At 34.8% G+C, this 20144-nt stretch overlaps 1 protein-coding gene across 1 annotated transcript in view; it reads right to left on the bottom strand.

Moving 5' to 3' along the window:
* Window positions 1-20144, bottom strand: part of NBAS (NBAS subunit of NRZ tethering complex) — a 173755-nt gene that overhangs the window by 73854 nt on the left and 79757 nt on the right. The window contains exons 39-41 of the mRNA XM_085299977.1: window positions 19539-19615; window positions 18844-18981; window positions 934-1163 (exon numbers count right to left, since the gene is read on the bottom strand). Coding sequence (XP_085156103.1) covers window positions 934-1163; window positions 18844-18981; window positions 19539-19615 — 445 coding nt within the window. The remainder of the gene's footprint in view (window positions 1-933; window positions 1164-18843; window positions 18982-19538; window positions 19616-20144) is intronic.

Genomic DNA, 20144 nt, shown 5'->3' with positions numbered 1-20144 from the left:
AAAGAGGCAGTTTCAGAACAACCTTTTAACAGAAGCAGCAAAAGACTGGAGACCCAGAAGCAAGTTAAAAAAAAAATAGCTTTCAAGTTATAAAATGTAAAAATTCATTTGACCTGAAGTGACCAGGACTTTAGTTGATTACGCAGGAATTCCCATTCAGTCTTATTCTATTTTCCTTTATATCCTTCCTGGATATGTTCTGCCTTTATCTTGCCCAAATAAGTCAAAAAGTGCTTGAAAACTAACTTTGATTAAGTCTGCGAGGCATCTAGATCTTTAAATGTTTGATAAATAATGCATAATAAGCTCTCACGAGACTGCAACAAAATATGGAAGACAAAACTGATGTTATTTTGTTCAGTAGTTTAGCAAATTGCTTACTAAACTCTAGGAAAAATCTTTGTAAATAAGATACCATCTCTTACAGGTGTTCCTGCAAAAAGCACCTAGTAAAAGATCCAAATCATAAGGCACTTAATGATAATTCAAATATAGTTAATTTATCATTTACATTCAGTATTGGMGGGTGTTTTGTTTTGGTTTGGTTTTTTGCTATAGTTTATATATAAGCTTGGGCCTATCTTAATAGATTGTAAGGGGAGAAWTACACAAGATGAGAGGAAGAGATCAGATCTCTGCCTGTGCTCTTATTTCATTCATCCTTGATGAACTTTAATATTAGCAATTAACGAACAAGAAACAAGTCCTCCATTAAATTTTACCAATTCATTTGTTTGAGTAACATTTCATTTGCCTGGAGGAGTTAATAAAAACATCCCCATTCATAAAAGCAYTCCGCTATAAATAGCCAAAACAACTGGTAACTTATCAAGCCACCTAAAGGTCAGCGTTACTGAAAATTTACTTAAGCCTTAAGATTTGAAGTAGATTCATTTAAAAATAAAAATTATAACCAGAACAGCCATTACTTACTCTGCCAGTCCTAGTATAGTTTCTCTCTTGTATTGACCATCTGCTGTAAACCTCTGCACATCCACCCCTTTGCCAAGCCCTTGAAGGACCTGAGCTTGAGTAAAATCCAGCAGCCGTTCATTGTAGTAATGCAACTGATTTATCAGAGTTGCTATTTCTTCGGGCCAGTCTGCATAGCTATACTGAGTAACATGCTTGGTGACCATCTTAATCAGTTCTTTTGGATCAGCCTGTGAAATTAATTAAAAACAGATTTAAAAAAATGTTAATTTCAGTAACAAATTTACCACTCAAATTCATCTGATGCTCATAATTGAAATATTTGTTTTTTGATAAGTTTCAACYACAATGGAATCCAAAATTTTTTGTAATGGGTATTCTCTACAACTTTGAAATCTGTCCCTTTGGAATGTTTCAGAGCCATTCTATGTGCTAAAAAGCTTATGCAAATTTACTTAAAGAACTTCACTGTGATTGAATTTGGTTTAAAACCCCTTAATTTTATTAACATTGTAAGGCAGTCAATTTTTAAGACACTTYGATAGCGAGAAAACTTTGCAAATCTCTCATTTATAAACACTAATAATCTCTCCATTATAAACACCACAATTAAATTTATTTGAAAATAGAACTCCAGAAAATCTACATCAAGAGCAAGAATGGAGTCAATATTACAAATTGTTAAATAATTTTCTTTAATTACTGGTTTTCTGGTACAGTTTTATTTTATAGAATAAATAAGAGCAATAGCTTAGTGTTTTAAGCACTCAAGCTTGTAAACTACTTGTGAACAGCAGGAAGTGTTGCAACATCTGAAAATTAAATATAAAAGGCCTATGAGTTAATCGTCTATGTCTGTTCATTTTGTACATTGACAACTGAGACACCCAAATAATCTAATATTGACTGTCTATAGATTAGAACAACATTTGTTTACAGAATAAGTAACTTATCTGTGATGGAAGTTTTCTAGTATAGAAATCATACATTAAATGYATATTTAATCAACCACTAACTTCTTCAGTCAAAAACCCACATATCAAAGCAACGCTTTAGAATAGGAAATGAATACAGTATAAGCATTTCAAATGGAAAAGGAACCTGTATGCAGTAGGGAGTTTGCAATTATCTTAGAATCTGGACAAAGCATGTTGAGACATCTGCACTTGGTGGTGGTGAAGTACTTGCGATTTAAAATGAATGACTCAACACTCAATACCTTGATTTTCTCTCCTCTACAAAAAACGAGGCCACCAGCAGTGTAATGCCCCCGAGGTAGCACTGCGACTTCTGCGTGGCACCCACTGAGGAAGAAGTGCCACCTACAGCATTACCAGTACATTTGTTGAACCTCACTGCTTTATAGTAAATAATTACCAGGAATGCCAATGATAGTTGGAGTATTTCTAAAAGAAACAACTCATGTAACTGCTATGTAACTGCTGTGTTATCAGAAATTCTGTTGAGTGCACTGGACAAGTATACTTCACTTTTATTAACAGTGATTGAACCTTGAAACATACCTGAACTTCTCTATGACTTGCTGCTCATTCTGAATTAATTTTTTTTCAAGTCCTAGATGATAGGCTACTCATCAAATCATATTATATGCTACAGCACATCCTTTTTCCTCTCCATATAATATTTTCTGAAGCCCTCTAAACATTTTGAAGTAATTAATTACATAAACATCATACTGCTTCAAAACATAACTGCTTCTCAGTACTAGGTTCTCTTCTATTTTTTGAAGTTCTGAAATATGTTAAAAAAGAGATGGTTCAGAAAAGTAACATAGGAATGATTAAAAGGACTTAAGAAACATACCCTATAATGGATAAATCCATCATTAATAARCACAATAGACACAGAATTGAAGGTATTAAAGAATAATTTGATTATACCCTGTTACCATGTATAAGGCAAAGATAGTGCAACACCTACACTCTTCAATGMAGGAGATAAAAGTATGATTATCTGACAGCTGGTAAATTAAGCAATATATATATTCAGACTACAGACAAAATACAAGTTTTAAATAGAATTTCCTTATTACAATAATTTTCCAAGGTTTGTGCTGGATTCTTCATCATCARAAATCTTTAAGTAAGCATTGTCCTCTTTTTTCCTCCACAAGACTTATGCTTTGAGCTATCACAGTTTCTGAAGTCAAAAATTAGTTTAGGGAAATCTACAGCCTACCTCAAAAACACGAGCTTATACTATTTAAYTGCTGTTAGACTTTCTATGTTTTGAATCTGGCCCAGGTTGCAGTTTTTTGCAAAAAGTAATTACAGGAATCATGTACTATTTTTCTTCTTTTACACTCGTCATCTGTTTACAGTCTTAAAATGCTTTCTTAAATAACAATGATGTTGCCTATGTACAGTTCATTAGGCATTCAGTACAAGCTCTACAAGAAAACAGAAAAGGCTACAAAGCGTTCAGTATCCAGCTGCATACAACTCRCATTTCGTAATTTCAAATATTATTCATTCTTTTACATCTTCACTTTTTTAAAACACATCTGTGAAAGAAATAAGAATAATTCTACARCAATTAGATATCTAGCTCAATTAAACATGATGCTAGTTTTAACAAACAACAAAAATCATTACAACTGTATTATCTGTATTTAGAAAAGTCTTAACTGTTTTTGACTGAAAASCCTATAACAACTGGCTATTAATAGCAGCTATCTATGAAGAAAATTAGTAAAACATGATAAAGGTTGATATTTACTCAACATTCATCGTTTAGAAGTTCCCTGGATTTCTTAAAATTGTAACACATATCTACATAAAAAGTCTAAAATTTAGTTGTGTAAAGACAAATGAGATAAAGACGATGAGATAGGAARGACAGAAAAAGTCATATCCAATTTGTTTTCTTTCAAATGATATCTTTAAAAAAGCCAAAAAGAAAACAAACAAACAAACAAAAAAAAACCCTTGACTGCACTGTTATCTGTGCTGGYTTTTCAGATGCTTTTAGATACTGGAAGTAGCGCCTACATGTCCAAGTCCCTGGTTTGTCAGGTAAATCTCCTCTCGTACATTTAGACAGCTGTTTGAAGAACACTGCTTGCTCTCTCTGATGAGCCACACCAAGGCTTGTCTATTTTAACTATGAACACAGCAGTAAAAGCAGACTAAGTCTATAGTGAAGCCGCTACAGTTTATGCAAGTGTGCTACACTCTTAACTTGTGACTGCTAATAGTGTTGGCAAGGCAACAGGAAACCCGCTCATGAACTCTCTGCCCATGTATTTTACTTCTCTATTGGATGTGTGCTAAGTTTTCTGCTGTAATAATGTTGTCTTGGCAATAGCGAAGCAATCTAGTATACACATGGCTTGGAAATAAAAAAAGAAGAAGAAAAAAAAAAAAGCAGTCACCTACATAAAGCTAATTTTACTTCCATAACAGTAGATATGACTTAACACCCAACACACGTTACTGTCAATATTACATCAGCCACTTATGACTGATCATCATAGACACTGCAGTTACCAGTAAGAATTAGCTGGGGATCTAGGTCCCCCTCACTAGACGTTGTAAAGTGATATCCTCTTCCGAACACACAGATACATCCGTGAAGCCCTTCAGAATCTGTATATTACCGTGATACGATAAAAACCACATTGGTTTCAAAAACAGAAAAAGGTCTTGAATTTGTATTCAGACACAAATTCCCTGACCTCTAAAATTCAATACATATTCCCTGACCTCTAAAATAATCTTCAGTTTGTAATTTATTTGGCAAAGTTGCTACTTTTTCATCTTTCACATAGCTTTAAAAATAGTTAATTCAGCCATACACTTAAAAAAGAAAATCAACAACTCCTCCCCCCACCCCCTACCCCCAAAATATGAGAATATGAAGTCCGCTTCCCTCCTCTCTCACTCAGGAAGTGGCAACAATTTTACAGCTATTAACAACTTGGTGTGGATCATCAGAGAGAGCAAGCAGTGTTCTTCAAACAGCTGTCTAGACATATGAAAGGAGATTTACCTGACAAACCAGGGACTTGGACATGTAGGCACAACTTCTAGTATCAGAGCATCTGAAAAGCCAGCACAGATAACAGTGCAGTCAGGGTTTTTTTTTTGTTTGTTTTCTTTTTGGCTTTTTTAAAGATATCATTTGAAAGAAAACAAGATTTAGTTTTCTCACTAAACAAGTTTAGCTTGTTTAAAAGCTAAGAATATCTCAAATTGTTCCAGAAAGGCATACTGCTCTTTTGCTTTTGTTTTCAAGTGTGAGTGAACTTCAGATTTTAATACAACAGGCAAAGATTAAGAACACCGATGAGAAAAAGTAATCACCTAAGTTAATCTGCTCATTATTACCAGAAATATCAAGCACATGTGGTGGACCTTTCCGGATTAAAGTTGCAAAATATTCCCATCATCTTTTAAACTTAAAACTTTCAATAAAGATCAGAAGCTGCAACTACAGTGAGCCACAGGAATCCAAATGGGAAGGCAGAGAATCCTTCAGTTACATCAAGATCCATGTGATAACAGATTTGTTTTAAAACATCTTGTAAGTAATCCTAAAATCATGCTACAAATAAAGATATATATACACCAAGCAAAACCCTAATAATTAGCAAAACTAGGAAATGGCAGCACACTGGCAAAGCAAGACACCAGGGTGTGAAATTCCTGCTACGCACAGATGCGCCTTGATCTCCATCCTGTCTCTAGCTGTTATCAATCTGCAGTGCTTCAAAGGAAAGCAAACTACTCCTCTGGAAAATGCTTATATTTCTGGAAGATGAGGCGAGTTTTCTCTAACCMTTACAGCAACTAGTAAAATTCTGTACCTAAGAAACTCAACAGACTATAAATCTGATACAGACAAATACTACTACTAATAATAATAAAAGCTGTATTTCTCAAGTATTGAAGTAGGAAAAAGAGTTTACAAGAAAGAGATGGTTTTTATTTTCCTGGTTTTTTTCAAGGCAAAACTCATCTCTCCATACGACAACATTTAATTAATTAAATCCATGACAATTCTTAAACAAGTCTGCCAGAGTGTGAAAACATTACCCTAGACAGAGCATCATAGTAATTGGGTGACCTATCTTCCAGATCTTCCTGATCTGCTCAAAGCAAAAGATAAAATGCACAATTGAGAAAGAAGATAGGAACATTTCAAAAATAAAAGCTTTATTGTCACATCATTGAAGTACAAGCATAAATCAAGTTTGTTTGTCTTCTCACTGCTACAGCTACATAAAACGTTGGGTGACAACAGAATGCTATTTCAGGATCAGCCTTCACAGTCATTTTTCAAATGAATACAGAAAGCAGCAAGTCTCTTCACCCACCACACCAGGTCAACTTATAAGGATAACTACTAGAATACCTTATATAAGCCAAAAGATGTTTCAGGAAAAAGATGCACAATCTAAAAAAAAATGAAGTAGAAAACAGCTAAGCATTTAATAGTCTTCAATTATCAAAATCTTTAGGTATGTCTGCTTTACARAATCACAAAAAAATTGAGGTTAGATGGGATCTTTACAGATCATCTGGTCCAAGCTGCCTGCTCAAGCAGGGTCACCTAGAATATGTTGCTAGGACCATGTCCACTTGGGTTTTGAGTATCTCCAAGATCAGACTCCACCATCTCTGGGTAACTTGTGCCAACGTTCAACCACCCTCATAGTGAAGAAGTGTTTTCTTGTATTCAGCTGGAGTTTCCCGGGTTTCAGTTTGTGCTTGTTGTCTCTCATTTTCTCACTGGGCACCACTGAGAAGAATATGGCCCTTCAGACACTTATACACACTGATAAGATTCCCCCTCTCCCTCTAGTCTTGTATATACTTCTATATTCAGAACAGTAAAACGATTTTAAATTTCAGATTTATAATTTTCTATGACCCATCGTCAGTTTTTGTCACATACTCTAATGTCTCATGTATATTTAAGTATAATGACTTTAAAACCTATTTATACTCAAAAATGCTTGTTACCACAGTACTGTATAAAAATGATGCCAAAAGGCTGTTTCACACTTATTCAAAAATGTAGATATGGATACTGTAAATCTGGAAGTGGATTTACAGAGTCCACTTCCACAACTTCTCTTCTTTCCTTCCTTAATCCTCCTCCTAGATTTCATCTAGRTTTCTCTTTCTTCCCAGGAATGGAAACTGGATGCTCTATAGCTTCATTCCAGATGAATGAATAAAGTAAATGCTCCTGCATCACAGGTTAAAAACTCCTGACACTCCAAGTGGTCAAGTTTAAAATGCTTCTGAACATCTTGCTCATAATCTAAATGATGTYATATAAAACAGATTATACAGGCAGGAGTGAAGGTGAGGACTCAAGTCCTAATCTTCTTAGAGTTTTAAGACTCGTACTAACTTGAAAGAGTTGTTTGAATTTCCAGGGAAAATTAATAAAAAACAAATAAGTGTATTTATACTCAAATTAACACAAACTAACTTATGATGAAGAATAGCTAAAATCAAAATAGTTGGTAAACTATGGAAGGAAAATGAAAACTCAGGTAAACAGTTCATAGAAAAGCACTTGCAATTTCACAGATATTGGAACTAATTATTTTTATTCCAGAAATTCTGCTTTGTCCCACCACCAGGGAATAAGGACCTAGAATAACAATTCAAATCTCAAATGYAAAATAAATGACATTTCATTTCACGCAAAAATGCTTTGTTTGTTTATGAAGAGAAATAAGTTGAGAACACAGAATTTTAAAATGTCTGGAAAATTATAATATTTCAAAATAGGAGTCTAAAAAGAACAAATTTCAGTTATTTTTTAACGCAAGGATTTTTTTGTGTTTTGAATAAGAAACACTAAAGCATAAATATTTGAAGACTGAAATACTTGGAATATAAAGACAGCATACTACACTGTTGCATGAAGAACATTATGTGGGGGAAACTAACTGGATCCTATAAGGATAAAATTTATCCAAGTTCTAGTGTGAGTAAGGACAGGATGTAAGTGGAATCCTAGAAATCTTTTTCTATAAACAAAGCCTCAAAACTCAGACTGAATGGAAAGAATTGATGGTTAAACTGTTAGTTTTGAATTATAAATCAGATGTTGCTAGCACAAAGCCTTACAGTAATGTCACCTGCTGTTTTCATTTATATTTCAGAAATTACACTAAATGATAGTACTAGAATTCGAAGTGGTGGTGTAATACAAATCCACGTTCTACCAGAATTTTTTTTAACTCCATTTGCAAAGGTACCAAAAAAACACATGTAGAATTAATAGAATACTCAAAAATGGGGAGAAAAATGCTGTTAATTTTAATTTCATTAATATATTCTGTTTTAAAGTCAAACAACCATGACAAAATGTAGTCACAGATTGAATATCAAGATACCTGCAATATTTGTAGAATCCTGAATGCTAGTATCAGTTTGTCACTAACAATTCCTTTGAATTTAAAGGTATTTGAAGATATTTTATGGAAAATTCCAGAGTTAAAGAAGAAACTTAGCTACAGAAGTAACATATGACCTTTTAGGAAACAGCAGCAGCAGAATTAACGGAGTGATTTTAAGTGCAAACATAAAACCTGAGATGTACGTTAAATCAACATATATTGCAATACAGAAATCCGTATTGCTGCAGAGACGATAATAAACAAACAGATAAATAAAATTTAAGGTTGCTGCTAGCAATAAAATATTAAAAAAAAAAAATTTAAAGTTGTCAAGGCAGTTGCTTCCATAATTATGTTAAATGACTTATGTTTGAATATTTGAACAAATTGCTCTGATGCTCTGTTTCAATGATTTTTTGCTTCTTTTTCAACCAGCTGTTCTAGCAAGAAAGACATAACTTTGTCCCAAGAAAAGAGATTTTTTTTTTTTAATCTTGTATTCTCTTACAAACAACCTATTAATGGGTTAGATATCAACAATTCAGGTTTAGGCTGAAAATCTTATCACTTCACTCCACCTGAAATCTGTTTTAATGTACGATGTATGAAAGTTTAAGAAGTCAAGTGAAAGATGACCTCTGAAAATACAAAATGGGTACATTTTACTCTAGTGGAAGAATTATTACATAATTTTAAGTAAAGTATAATATATTAACTCATTCCACATTTTCAGTCTTCAGTCTTTCAGCATTACTCTCAGTAAATACTGTCATAATTTAGGTAGTTATCCTAAACTTCTGTTCATCTCCCTTTTCTCTAAACAAACTTTTAATTTTGTTTATGAATGAACTATGCTGTGGACGCTCTTTCAAAGCATGTCTTTACTCTTAATATATCTGGTGTCAGATACAGCAGCATACAGACTTCGGGAAAAATAAATGACTAATATAAAAATTAAGTACAATGTGATAGCATTTTAATTTTCTAAGTATAGTATCATTTTAATTTGTATAGTTACTCAACCAGATACATGCAAGTGCTTCTACATTTTAGTATTTTAAAGCTTGAATATAAAGTATCCAGGAGCTTCCTGATAAAACAAAGCACCTGTATCTTCCCTTCTCTATGATAATTATTAAACTAGCARAAGTCAAATATTTTCTCATCATAATCTTGGAGCACTGCTAATATTTCTGAGTAAGAAAACATGTATTTTTCAATGACCCCTTCACTTTTTGCAATATAGATTTTCAAGAAAGTTTCTTAGGTTAATCTAAAAGTGTTGAGCTTATTCAAGACATACATGCACATACAAAACAAAAAAAACAAAACAATCACTACAGACAGAAAAACCAACTCTCTTAGTCAACAGAAATTCAGCATTGTCTGGTGCTCCTGAATTACCTGGGTTACCAATCAAGATGAATAATATTTTGTTAAAATTTTATGTTCTAAGCTGAAATGTGTTACAAAAAACTTCAACAGGAAAAAGGAAACTATAGGAAAGTWAGGCACTTCAGGTGACTATGGATAAGTTAGGTACTTTAGATCTCAAAGTACAATTCTACCTAAAGGGTAGGACCTATTGATCCTTATTCACAGTCCTTTCATTGAATTGATCCTGAAAATGGTTTAGAGACTCAATGACAGAGATATATTTTTTAAGTTCAAATAGGAAAGTGCCTCAGACATTTTTCAGCTTAACTTTAACTCAGTACTAGTATCTTGAATAAGCACAGAAAATACCAAGGTCACCAGGCTCTGAAGTCATTTCCAAAAACTGCTTTTGACAGGAAGCGCATATTCAACTTTAACTACCCACTCTTTAGAAAATTTACTGCTAGAAAAACAAGATACTTCAGAGATGGCATTTGTATAGGCAGGCCTGTCCATTTCCAATGGTGTTTTTAAAACCWCTTTCTTGGGTTTCAGCTTTTTTGTTTGTTCATTTTTGTTAAAATTTGATTTCATTTCACAGTCAGTTATGCTATAAGTTATCTTTATTTTTCTCAGAAGTTTGGATAAAAGAATACAAGCAATGCTGATTTTTCTCTTGCAGAGGTTTTTAATTGTCCTTGTATAAAAAATTGATTTACTCTTTAGTTTAGTGTTCCTTTAGGGAAAAAAAAAAAAAAAAAAANAAAAAAAAGTTTCAAGTATATATTTTTAATATTTTTAAAAATCAGTTTTGCAGTCTTGATAGCAATAATGGCAATTTATGCAGAATAATCCTATATTATCTTCAATTTCTAAAAGTACTGTAACCTCTGTGTCTATACGTAACCAAATTTAAGGAAGTATGTGATCATTCATTTATTTAGCARCAGTTCTACATTAGCAAAAAGACGTACATAAACTGCACATGGAATCATCATTAAGGCTTTTAAATGTAAATATTCTTATTTCTTAGGAGTGAGCTATGATTCTAACAATGATTTACTGTCAATTTATTTTCCTGATTTCTTAATGTAATGAACATACAGTAGCTGAAAGAAAACAGTTCAACAGATCATAAAAGGATACAGAACCCTTCACCTCTCTTTCAAGTTTTGTTGCAAAAGGTACAACCTTTTGTAACAAGACAAGATATACATGACATCAGACAACCAAAGCAAAGCATTCACCATTACGTGACAGGTGCACGTACGAGCATACAAAATGTAACAGCAGCTTATTAGGATATGCACATTGATCTTCTGGGGCAAAAGTAGAGATTAATTATAGTGGGGAACCAAGCCAAGGACACTGCCATAGCAATGAAGAACATCTGCTGAAGATTGCTCTGTACCTGAACAAGACTTCCATTTCACAAAAGGCAAAAAAAAACATTATAATACTACGGTGCTGTATGATGGATAAAGTATGATGGATGAAGCTCAATTACAATGTCAGATGTCCATGAACTAACAAGCAGCAGCCCGCTGTGTTAACAACTGCCTACTGAGGCTTTCTGAACCCAAATAACACATTGTCTGGCAAAATAAACATGTCYCTCTAAAAATTTCCCGCTGACATCTTTTCAAGCATTCTTACCACTTCACATTAACTGATAATCATCAAAACCTTAAGTTCCTCCAGCCATCTCTTATCCCACCTACTTCAATCCATCAACATTTTTCGCTTTGCTTTTCTCCAGCATATGACAAACCTTGCTCATATTTTGCCTCYTTATGGATTACGCACTGCCAAAATTCATGTATAAGTGGAAAAAAGTGAATTGAAAGAGAAATCCCTTTTGGATATCTCAAGGCTCATTCAGAATGTCTCTTTCCTGTGCTTCAGAAGTCAGGGAGACACTGAACAATTAGAGATTCATACATCTACAATATTACAGATAGGCTAGCCATCCAGTCTTCTGATATATCAAGATTAACTAGATCAAAAATTAATGTTTAAATGGTAAACATGCAATATAATTTTTCACCATTCTTTGTTAATTCAGTAGTTCGAACCTGTTTAACATATACCCTAATTATCTCTCTGAGATCACAAAACAAGCACTCAAGTCACTTGAAGGAAAATTCCTTCTCGATATTACTGGAATCAGTGCAAAGATTAAATGAGAAGTCCAAAAAAATCAGGTTCTAGCAGAAGCATACAAGTGCCCTGAAGATATTATAAAGCACAAAAAGCAAAAACGTAGCGTATCAGACATTCAAGTTCTTCCAACATTATAAAATAATTCAGAAGTGCACATCAGCTGCATAAATCCCAGTTTTTTTTGTTCTTTCTTACTTGGAAATTGTTCTGGATCTTATTTCATTGGAAGTTCAAATCCAACTCACTAACTGTAGTAGAGCTAAAATCTACATTTAACATACATCTATATTTGATGTATATGGCAATGTGCCACTGAGAACAAGTAGCAAGGACATACTATTGAATAGTCTAGTAGGCAACACAATCGTTACATAAGCAGTACATGAAAAATAGCTTGCTGAAATATGAAGTGGAGAGTGTATRCTTCCAAAAAAGTTCTTCTCTACTGTCACTCTTTCCAAAAAGTAGTAGCCTTTTCATCTAAGGAAGTCTAGAGGTTCATTAAGAAATGGTCTGAATGAAATAAATGACAAATGGTCAGCCAGCAGAATTCTATTTAATTTGGGGTCTCTTCAAGAGAGAGAAAATTTCTTTGGGATAAAACACTCAGACTTAAAATTTTCAGGTCAGAAAACAAAGCAGTCAAAATTCTGAGCTCTACGCAGCTCACTGAGGAAATTAAGGCACCTATCATGGGGGCAAAGACATGAAAAGGCATGAAGAAACAGAAAGCTTGCCCAAATGAATAAAAACAAGAAAACCCACAAAACATGATAGGTCAAGTAGGAAATTAAAAGGACAAAAAAATTCTGAAAAATATCTTACAACAAATGGTTAAGTTAATATTAAATTTGAAAAGTGACTCAAAATCAGGAAGCCACCTAGAGAAGTGGTATGACCACTTGGCGACAAGGTGTCAGGGGAGCACCTGTGAATAAATCTATAGTAGAACTCTGTGAATTCCTTATGTCAGCCCTTACCACTGAAGATACCAGAGAGAGAGAGAGAGAAAACAGRAGAGTTYGGTCAATTAGAAGAAAATAGAGGGAAAGTGACAAACTAATTGGATAATTTATGTGTTAGTACGCCACCATGACCAGATGGCATTCACCCCTGAGTTTTCAAGGAACACAAGCTGCAAGCTCAGGTGCATCTCTGAACCTTACAAATAACCACTAGGCCAGAATGATTGGACAGAAGTGTAACTCCTGTCTAAAACAGGGATCTCRAGGGGAACCTGGAACTACAGAGCAGTGAGTTTTCAAGTCCATCACTGAGCACATGCATAAGCAGTTTGGTGAGAAAGAGTCAGCAGAGACTCTGTAAAGGGAAGCCTGCCTCATTAACCCACTAGAGTCGTATAAGCATATGGATAAAGGGTATGCCACAGACAAAACGCAGACAAATCCTCCAAACAAGGAGGCTCCCCATCAAAGTTCAGTCAAGATACTTAAGTTACTATAAGACTGGAGAAAAGGCCCTTTTATGGACTGAAAGCTGGTGAAAGGATAGAAAGCWTAACGGTCACTTTTCTGGGTAGGGGAGAAGACAGTAGTGAAYTCTCCAGGAAAAGTTATGAGACTACTTTTATTCAACTTCTCTGTCAATAACCTGGAGAAGGGCTAAGTAATCAATATCTAAGTTTTCGGATGATAGGATGTTCTTTTAATTATTGAAGTGTCATGCTATATGTCAAGACTACATGTCAAGTGTTTGGACTACTTTGATTTTTAAAAAGTTGATCCAAAATCAGTGTTTAGCCTGCCACTTAAAATTCATGGTGCCTTCCCTCTTCCTCATTCTCCTTCCAGTCAAACTGCACACACAGGAACATCAGTGAGGAAGTATGTATTCACCTCACTCTCCAATTTGCCTTCAGAACCATTAGATGTGCACAGAACCTAGGAACAGGAGCAYGTACCAAATAGATGCACATGTCTCAATTTTTAATGGATAATAGTATCTGACCATGTATAAGCAGTGCTAGGCATAAATAGCATCATGAAAAGAAAATGCAGCTCAGGCTGTCCTAAAACAAGAAACAGTGTTTAGCACAAAGTAGCTTTGGGTGAATAATAAAAAAGTAATTTTAATGTCATATGAAAGTAAGGACAACCCAAAGCCCAGTAAGAAATCTTGAATTCAATGCAGAACATAAAACAGAAGATCTAAACAGTGAAGGGAAGAAATCACATTGCCAAAGAGAATTTGCTAGTTGCCAGCATCATTAAGTGAATAGAAAGAGGCAAAGAGGAACTAACTGTTCGAACCTTAGTAGTAATTGAGCTCAAAGTAGTAATAACAGCAAAGATCATCAGCAAATATCACCATGTATCAAATCTGCCACAAGCCAATACAGAGCCCTATCCATTTACCATTTGCAATAGACTTAGTGCTAGCTAGAGTTTAGGAACAAAGAGCTGAATGTCAAGACAATGAGACAAGACTATCTGATGTAGTTTATCAGTTTTGCATATTAATGTTAATAGACTGTAGTAAAATTTCATGTATAAAAATCCAATTTGAAATTAAAAATATATTACCTATAATGAGTTAAGTTCACAGGTTAAGAATGAGGAAGGATATTATTCTTAATTACAAATTCAATTGTTTACCAGCATTAGATTTCTGATGAGAGATAACCTCATCTTGGTTGTATAGACCTATCTGTTACTCTGAACTACAATGCCATATAATAAAGAGGTATTGGACCTGATCCAATAAGGGTAATACATATGGCAGCTCATAAGATCTGCCCTCTGTCCTTATACAATACCTCTGACAGTCCAAAATTTAAGTCATTATTAATTATGGCCAATCTTAAACACATAAGTGGCAGAACTGCCTTCAGAACTAAGTAAAGCCAGCAAAATTAAATCCCATAAGRTCAACACAAACTTCTATATATCTGATTCCAAGTATAAAACATTCTTATTTTAACCTTGTCTTCGTTAATACAAAACAGATAAACATCTACCAGCAGGTAACAATTAAAAAAACATCCTACATGCTGTTTTTTCTCTATGGGAAAGGAGGTGAGAGAACAAGCTACACATGACAGGTATTTGTCATAGTTACTTAATGAACTTAAAGCCTACATGTATCATTGTGGTGAGGGCAAGTATAGAAACCCTCAATATAGCTCTACTGAGGAAGATATGAACAGACAGAAAGAGTAGTTTGCAAATAAAAGGAAAAGAGAATAAGAAACAGCAGTGTGTACAAAATACACAACAGTTGTGATAGAAATAGTAAAAGCAAAATCAAAAAAAAACCTCTACTTTGTTTAAAAAATCCAAAAGAAAAAGTGTTTTTATGTGAGGTTAGAGCAGAACAATTCATAAGCCCTAATTCTACCTCTTATACAGAGCTGAAATAGAGGCTTCTCTAAGCAGTAGTAAAAGAGAAGCAGGTTAAGTATATAAGCACAGGTTCACTGTATAGGTGACCTGTTTCAGACAGTAACCCATACCTTCCTTCCCCGTATCAAAAGTTAATTAAATCTGACCAGTTAATTCTGTGGAACAGAATTCCCAGCTTCCTTAACATCTCTTGACATTATCAAAAGCATCCCAAAGAATTATTGAGGTTACTATTTCAATACATTGTCTGTTGAAACCCAGAGAAGGACAAGAATCAAATATCAGCTTGTTGTTTTCTTGAAAGAAAATAATAGGTAAGGGAATAAGTAATAATAAAAAAGAACTACTTAAGAATTTTCTGCTAATAGCTTCTTCCCTCATCCATTATTAATAGCAAAATTCTCCATCCTCTCTTGTAATTTAGCAGCATTTGTTGGAACCGTTGCTTAAGGCACCAAGAATAAACCTGGTCTCCCAGGTAAGGGCAATAAAATACTCTTTTCCAAAACTATAGAAACACTTCAGCATTAGATTATTAGCATGGAGACAGGAAAATAATATATTAATTAACCTTAGGGTAATTAAACATCTTTATTCCTTTTTAGAGAAAACAAATCCCCAGATATCACATTCTAGTCATTCATCAGATCAGCAGGATAGGACAATTGAAGAGATAAGCTGTTAATAGAAATAAAACATCCATGAACACATGCATGTGGGTACAAATGATAACACCAAGGCAGACAGACATGCTGATTTAGTCATCAGGATGATTATAGAGCTCTGGTGACTAGGATGAATAGAAATGATTTAACTGGTGTTCTCCTTTACATGTTGAGAAAAGAGAACGACTCAAGCAGGCATCCATTCTGCAAATTAGGATCTGAATGTGTGGCTGCTGTCACCAGCAGGCTTTGAGAGTCTACAATCACAGGACACTTTTCAAAGAACAAAGACTACAAGGTCTCCATGACAAAGTAAGGAAAAAAACAGCTTAAGCAACAGGTTTCTGAAACTAGTGAGGAAGGCTTGAAATTAATTTCAATAGTGGGTGGAGACAAAAGCCTGAAGAGACAAAAGCCTGAAGAGAATCAAGGAACGCTGGTTGGAAAACAGCAGGCATACAAGACTCTCACATTCCCCTTCAGAAAGCAGGGGGACCAGAGCCCATCTGAACTGTCTGTATTCACATGCAAGCAGCCTAGAGAACAAACAGGAAGAATTGGAAGTCCATACGAAGTCAGAGCTATGACATCAAGAGATTACAGAAATGTGGTGAGATAGCTCACATGACTGGAGTGCTGTGAAGGATGGAGACAGGATATGTAAAGAGAAACAGAAAAGACGATGGGGTGTATATTGTATGCGAACAAGCAGCTTGAATACATGGAGCTTTTCTATGCAAAGGGTGATAGATAGGCTGGCCAAGGCCAGAAAGTCAGACTTTGTAGTGGATATCTGCTACAGATCACTTAAAAAAAGATAGAAAAAAAATTTTCAAACAACTGGAAGATCACATGTCCTGGTTCTCATAGGGGACTTTAAACTCCTTGACTTGATCTGGTGTAACATGGCAGGACAAGACAGATCAGGTTTACGGAGTTTGTCAGACACAGAGGAAGAAAAAACAGTTAGGGAACATGATATTCAATAGCAGACTTCTCCGAAGGAACCAAAACATAGGAATATTTCAGATTCTGAAGGAAGTGAGGAAGGCAAACAAGAAAAAGAAAAAGAAAGAGCTTGGACTTCTGGAGGCTAGACTTTATTTTTCACAGCAGCCTCCCATGCGACCTCACCTTAAGTTTTCTGAACAAGCCAAAGAGGCAAAGGAAACCTGGCTGATCTTAAAATCATAGACTAGGACAGCTTCCACAAAACACAGGATAGTTCAATTTGATGTGCAGAAATTAGATGCAGRAGTGGCCTTACTCAGCCACAGCGACCTGTTGCCAAGTCCTAACTAAGCTCAAAACCAAAGCAAAGATAAGAAATAGGGAAATAAGGATGATTTCTTTTTATTTCAGAAACACTACCTCACCCTTGGCGGTGGTAACAACAAATGTATTCTCCTGCAGTATTTCTTCATTGCACCCCACACTGAGTATTAAGGCCTCTCTGTTTTGTTTTGTTTGTTCATCCTATCCACTCAGTTTCTTCTCACACAATTGTTTCCAAAAGATACTGTTTAACAGTAGTACTCATAAACACAGCACATATTCTTTTCAGCAAACAAACTAGAATCCACTGCTTATTATACACTCATAGGCAGTATTTTACCAAGATGGAATGAAAGATTCTGTTAAAAACCATATTGGTAGGAGATGAACTATCTGCTGCTGTTGAGAAGATTTTGATTATTAAATGACAATCTGAGTAGAAATAATTGAAGCTTTAACATATCTGTCAATATTCTTATGACTTATTCTTTAGAAAGGCTACAAAGCTTCTTTCAGAAAATAAGACTGTCCATCTTCACTCATAAGATGGAAGCTAAAGTAACAAAAAAAATATCTTTTTTAAAAAATCAAAGGTGTCTCACAGGAGAAAAACCAAGGCTGATAAGAAAGATATTTTATGAACATAAATGAGTTCCTTGCAACCAAAATGTTTTAGAAGCTCCACAAATTCAGTCGTGGCCTAAGTTTTCTTAGCAGGAGGTAGCACAATGCAAATGTCCACAAGAGCACAAGAAGTTGCCCAGTTGCAGAAATGGGCTAGTATCAAAACTCTGCATATCAGAAATCATCTGGAACATGGGAAAAATGCCCACCACCACCACCMCCCCCGCTTCATGCCATGATGGTGATTAGTGAAAACTGCTTCTCTTCAGACAACTTGTGGCCAAAAGTGCTGAAAAATATACAGGACAGAGGCAGTTCTCTACCGAAGTAAAGAGCTGCTGTAAATTCAGACACGCTCTCTTGGAGTCTTTCCAAGACTCGAAGGAAGGGAGGAGCACTCAGTGGCCTGACTTGCACTCATTTTTCAGGTAGGAATGACAGCTGGTGCCCTATTAAACTTTTGTATTTCACTTCTTAAGATTTAGTGCAATATTTATTGATTTAATAACTGTCTTAATTACAGGTGACAATAAGAAGCAAAGCTGTACCATTTAAAAAAAAMCAGATATTTGTCAAAGGAAATCAACAAGTTAATCAACATAAATGAATTTCAAAAACAATATGTAATCTAAAATATAAAAAATTACCTTAACAAAGGCCATGGCAACTTTTTGAACAGCACAGTTCTTAACTTAAATGCACATCTGACTAATCTAAGAAAGTACTGTAGTATATGAATACCAAAAGATACCAAAAATACTACCGTATAGGTTATGCTCGTTATTTGCTCAATATTTATAAGCTACTTTTAAGATGGATAGGGCTGTTTACTAAGATGCTTGATATTGCGTATCAAAAGTGCACAATATACTCTTCCAGAAATTGTTAAGTACCTGTCTATTTACAGCATTGTAGAAGAATAATTACGCATAGCCTAGCAGGCTGTTCACAGTATAAGTCAGAACAGCTCCTTAGCAGGCTTAACTCACATACTGACTTTTCAAAATAGCTTTAATGCTGCATAATAATGAATATAGTTTTAAAAAGAAAGAGTACTAACCCTGTAGAGGGGGTGGCATTTGTCCGTGAAACATGGTGCCAAACGAGCATAGATCTGCAGGCTATAGTAATAACTTGCCAGCTGGAGAGATAAAGCAGAATGCAATTGCTTTTCAAAGCACTTGTTGGCATCTACCACCTAGGAGAAAGAGAGTATTTATTTAGATGAAAGAATTAGCAAGCATACAACGTTAAGAGCACAAACTTTCTACAAGCTACTTGCTGTGATTTAGAAATAGCTCTGATCCTACAGGTTTTCCTGGCACAGAAGTAAATCAGAAAAAAAAATAAAAATACCAACAAAAAAATAATTATGATGCTTTCCTCCCCTTGCTCTAACCACCTACCTCAAATGATTTTCAGACTACCCTCTGTTTCTTCTCCACCACAAAGTTGTTATCCATATTTCTGTACTACATTAGAACCATCAGTGTCAGTCAGATGGTGCAACCCCTATTGCAACTGAGAAAACATGTCGTTTCATCAGTGCCATGCTCATAACCCAATTCAAGAGCATTTGTTAAGACGTTCTGCTAAATGCACCTGCTCAAATCATTTATTTTTACTTTTTTTTTTTTAAATGAAGGACATAAACTGTAAAACCTTAAAAGAAATTAAAATTTCTTGTAGAATTTTGTAGTCCTATGAATAGTCTTTCCTAGCAAAAGCACAGAAATCAAACCACTATCAACATACCTGGGGCAGTGCAAGCAGATAGGCAAGAGACAAGGCCATATCATTCGGTAAAGCATCGTTTGCCAGCTGTAGCAGAACTGCAAGACATAGGAAGGAGAAATAAAGCTTTAATTACTGACCCATCTAGATTTGACAGTTAGCAACTGAAATATTTTAACTATATTTTATTGGACACTAGTTTGAAGTACTCTATACATTCTTAATTAAACACCAATCAGTGCCATCCAGAAACAGATAATATGTAGTTAAACTGTAGCATAGCTTTACCTTGACTTCCAGGCAAAGTGTTTTATGTATTAACCAAACAAGAATGAGATACTGTACTAACATGCTAAACAAAGCCACTGAAACATCATCTGCACCAATTCACCACACAAATCTGTTGCTTATAAAAATCAAGGCAATGGCATAACATTGAGAACACTGCAAGATACCAATAAGAATGATACAAAATGTCTTCTCCTCAAGCCTTAGCTTTAATTTGCTCGTCCCTGAACACAACAAGCCATAATAAGTGTCACATGAATAAACAATCAGTCAAATAAAACAAAACATGCATGGGAATTCCCAGAAAGATTAGGGATACAAATCGGCTGATTTGCCTCA

Source organism: Rhea americana, unplaced genomic scaffold (genome assembly GCF_003343005.1).
Source record: "Rhea americana isolate MKP2758 unplaced genomic scaffold, rheAme1 scaffold_159, whole genome shotgun sequence".
In the NCBI taxonomy this organism is placed as follows: Eukaryota; Metazoa; Chordata; class Aves; order Rheiformes; family Rheidae; genus Rhea; species Rhea americana.
This window is presented reverse-complemented; position numbering and strand designations above follow the sequence as displayed.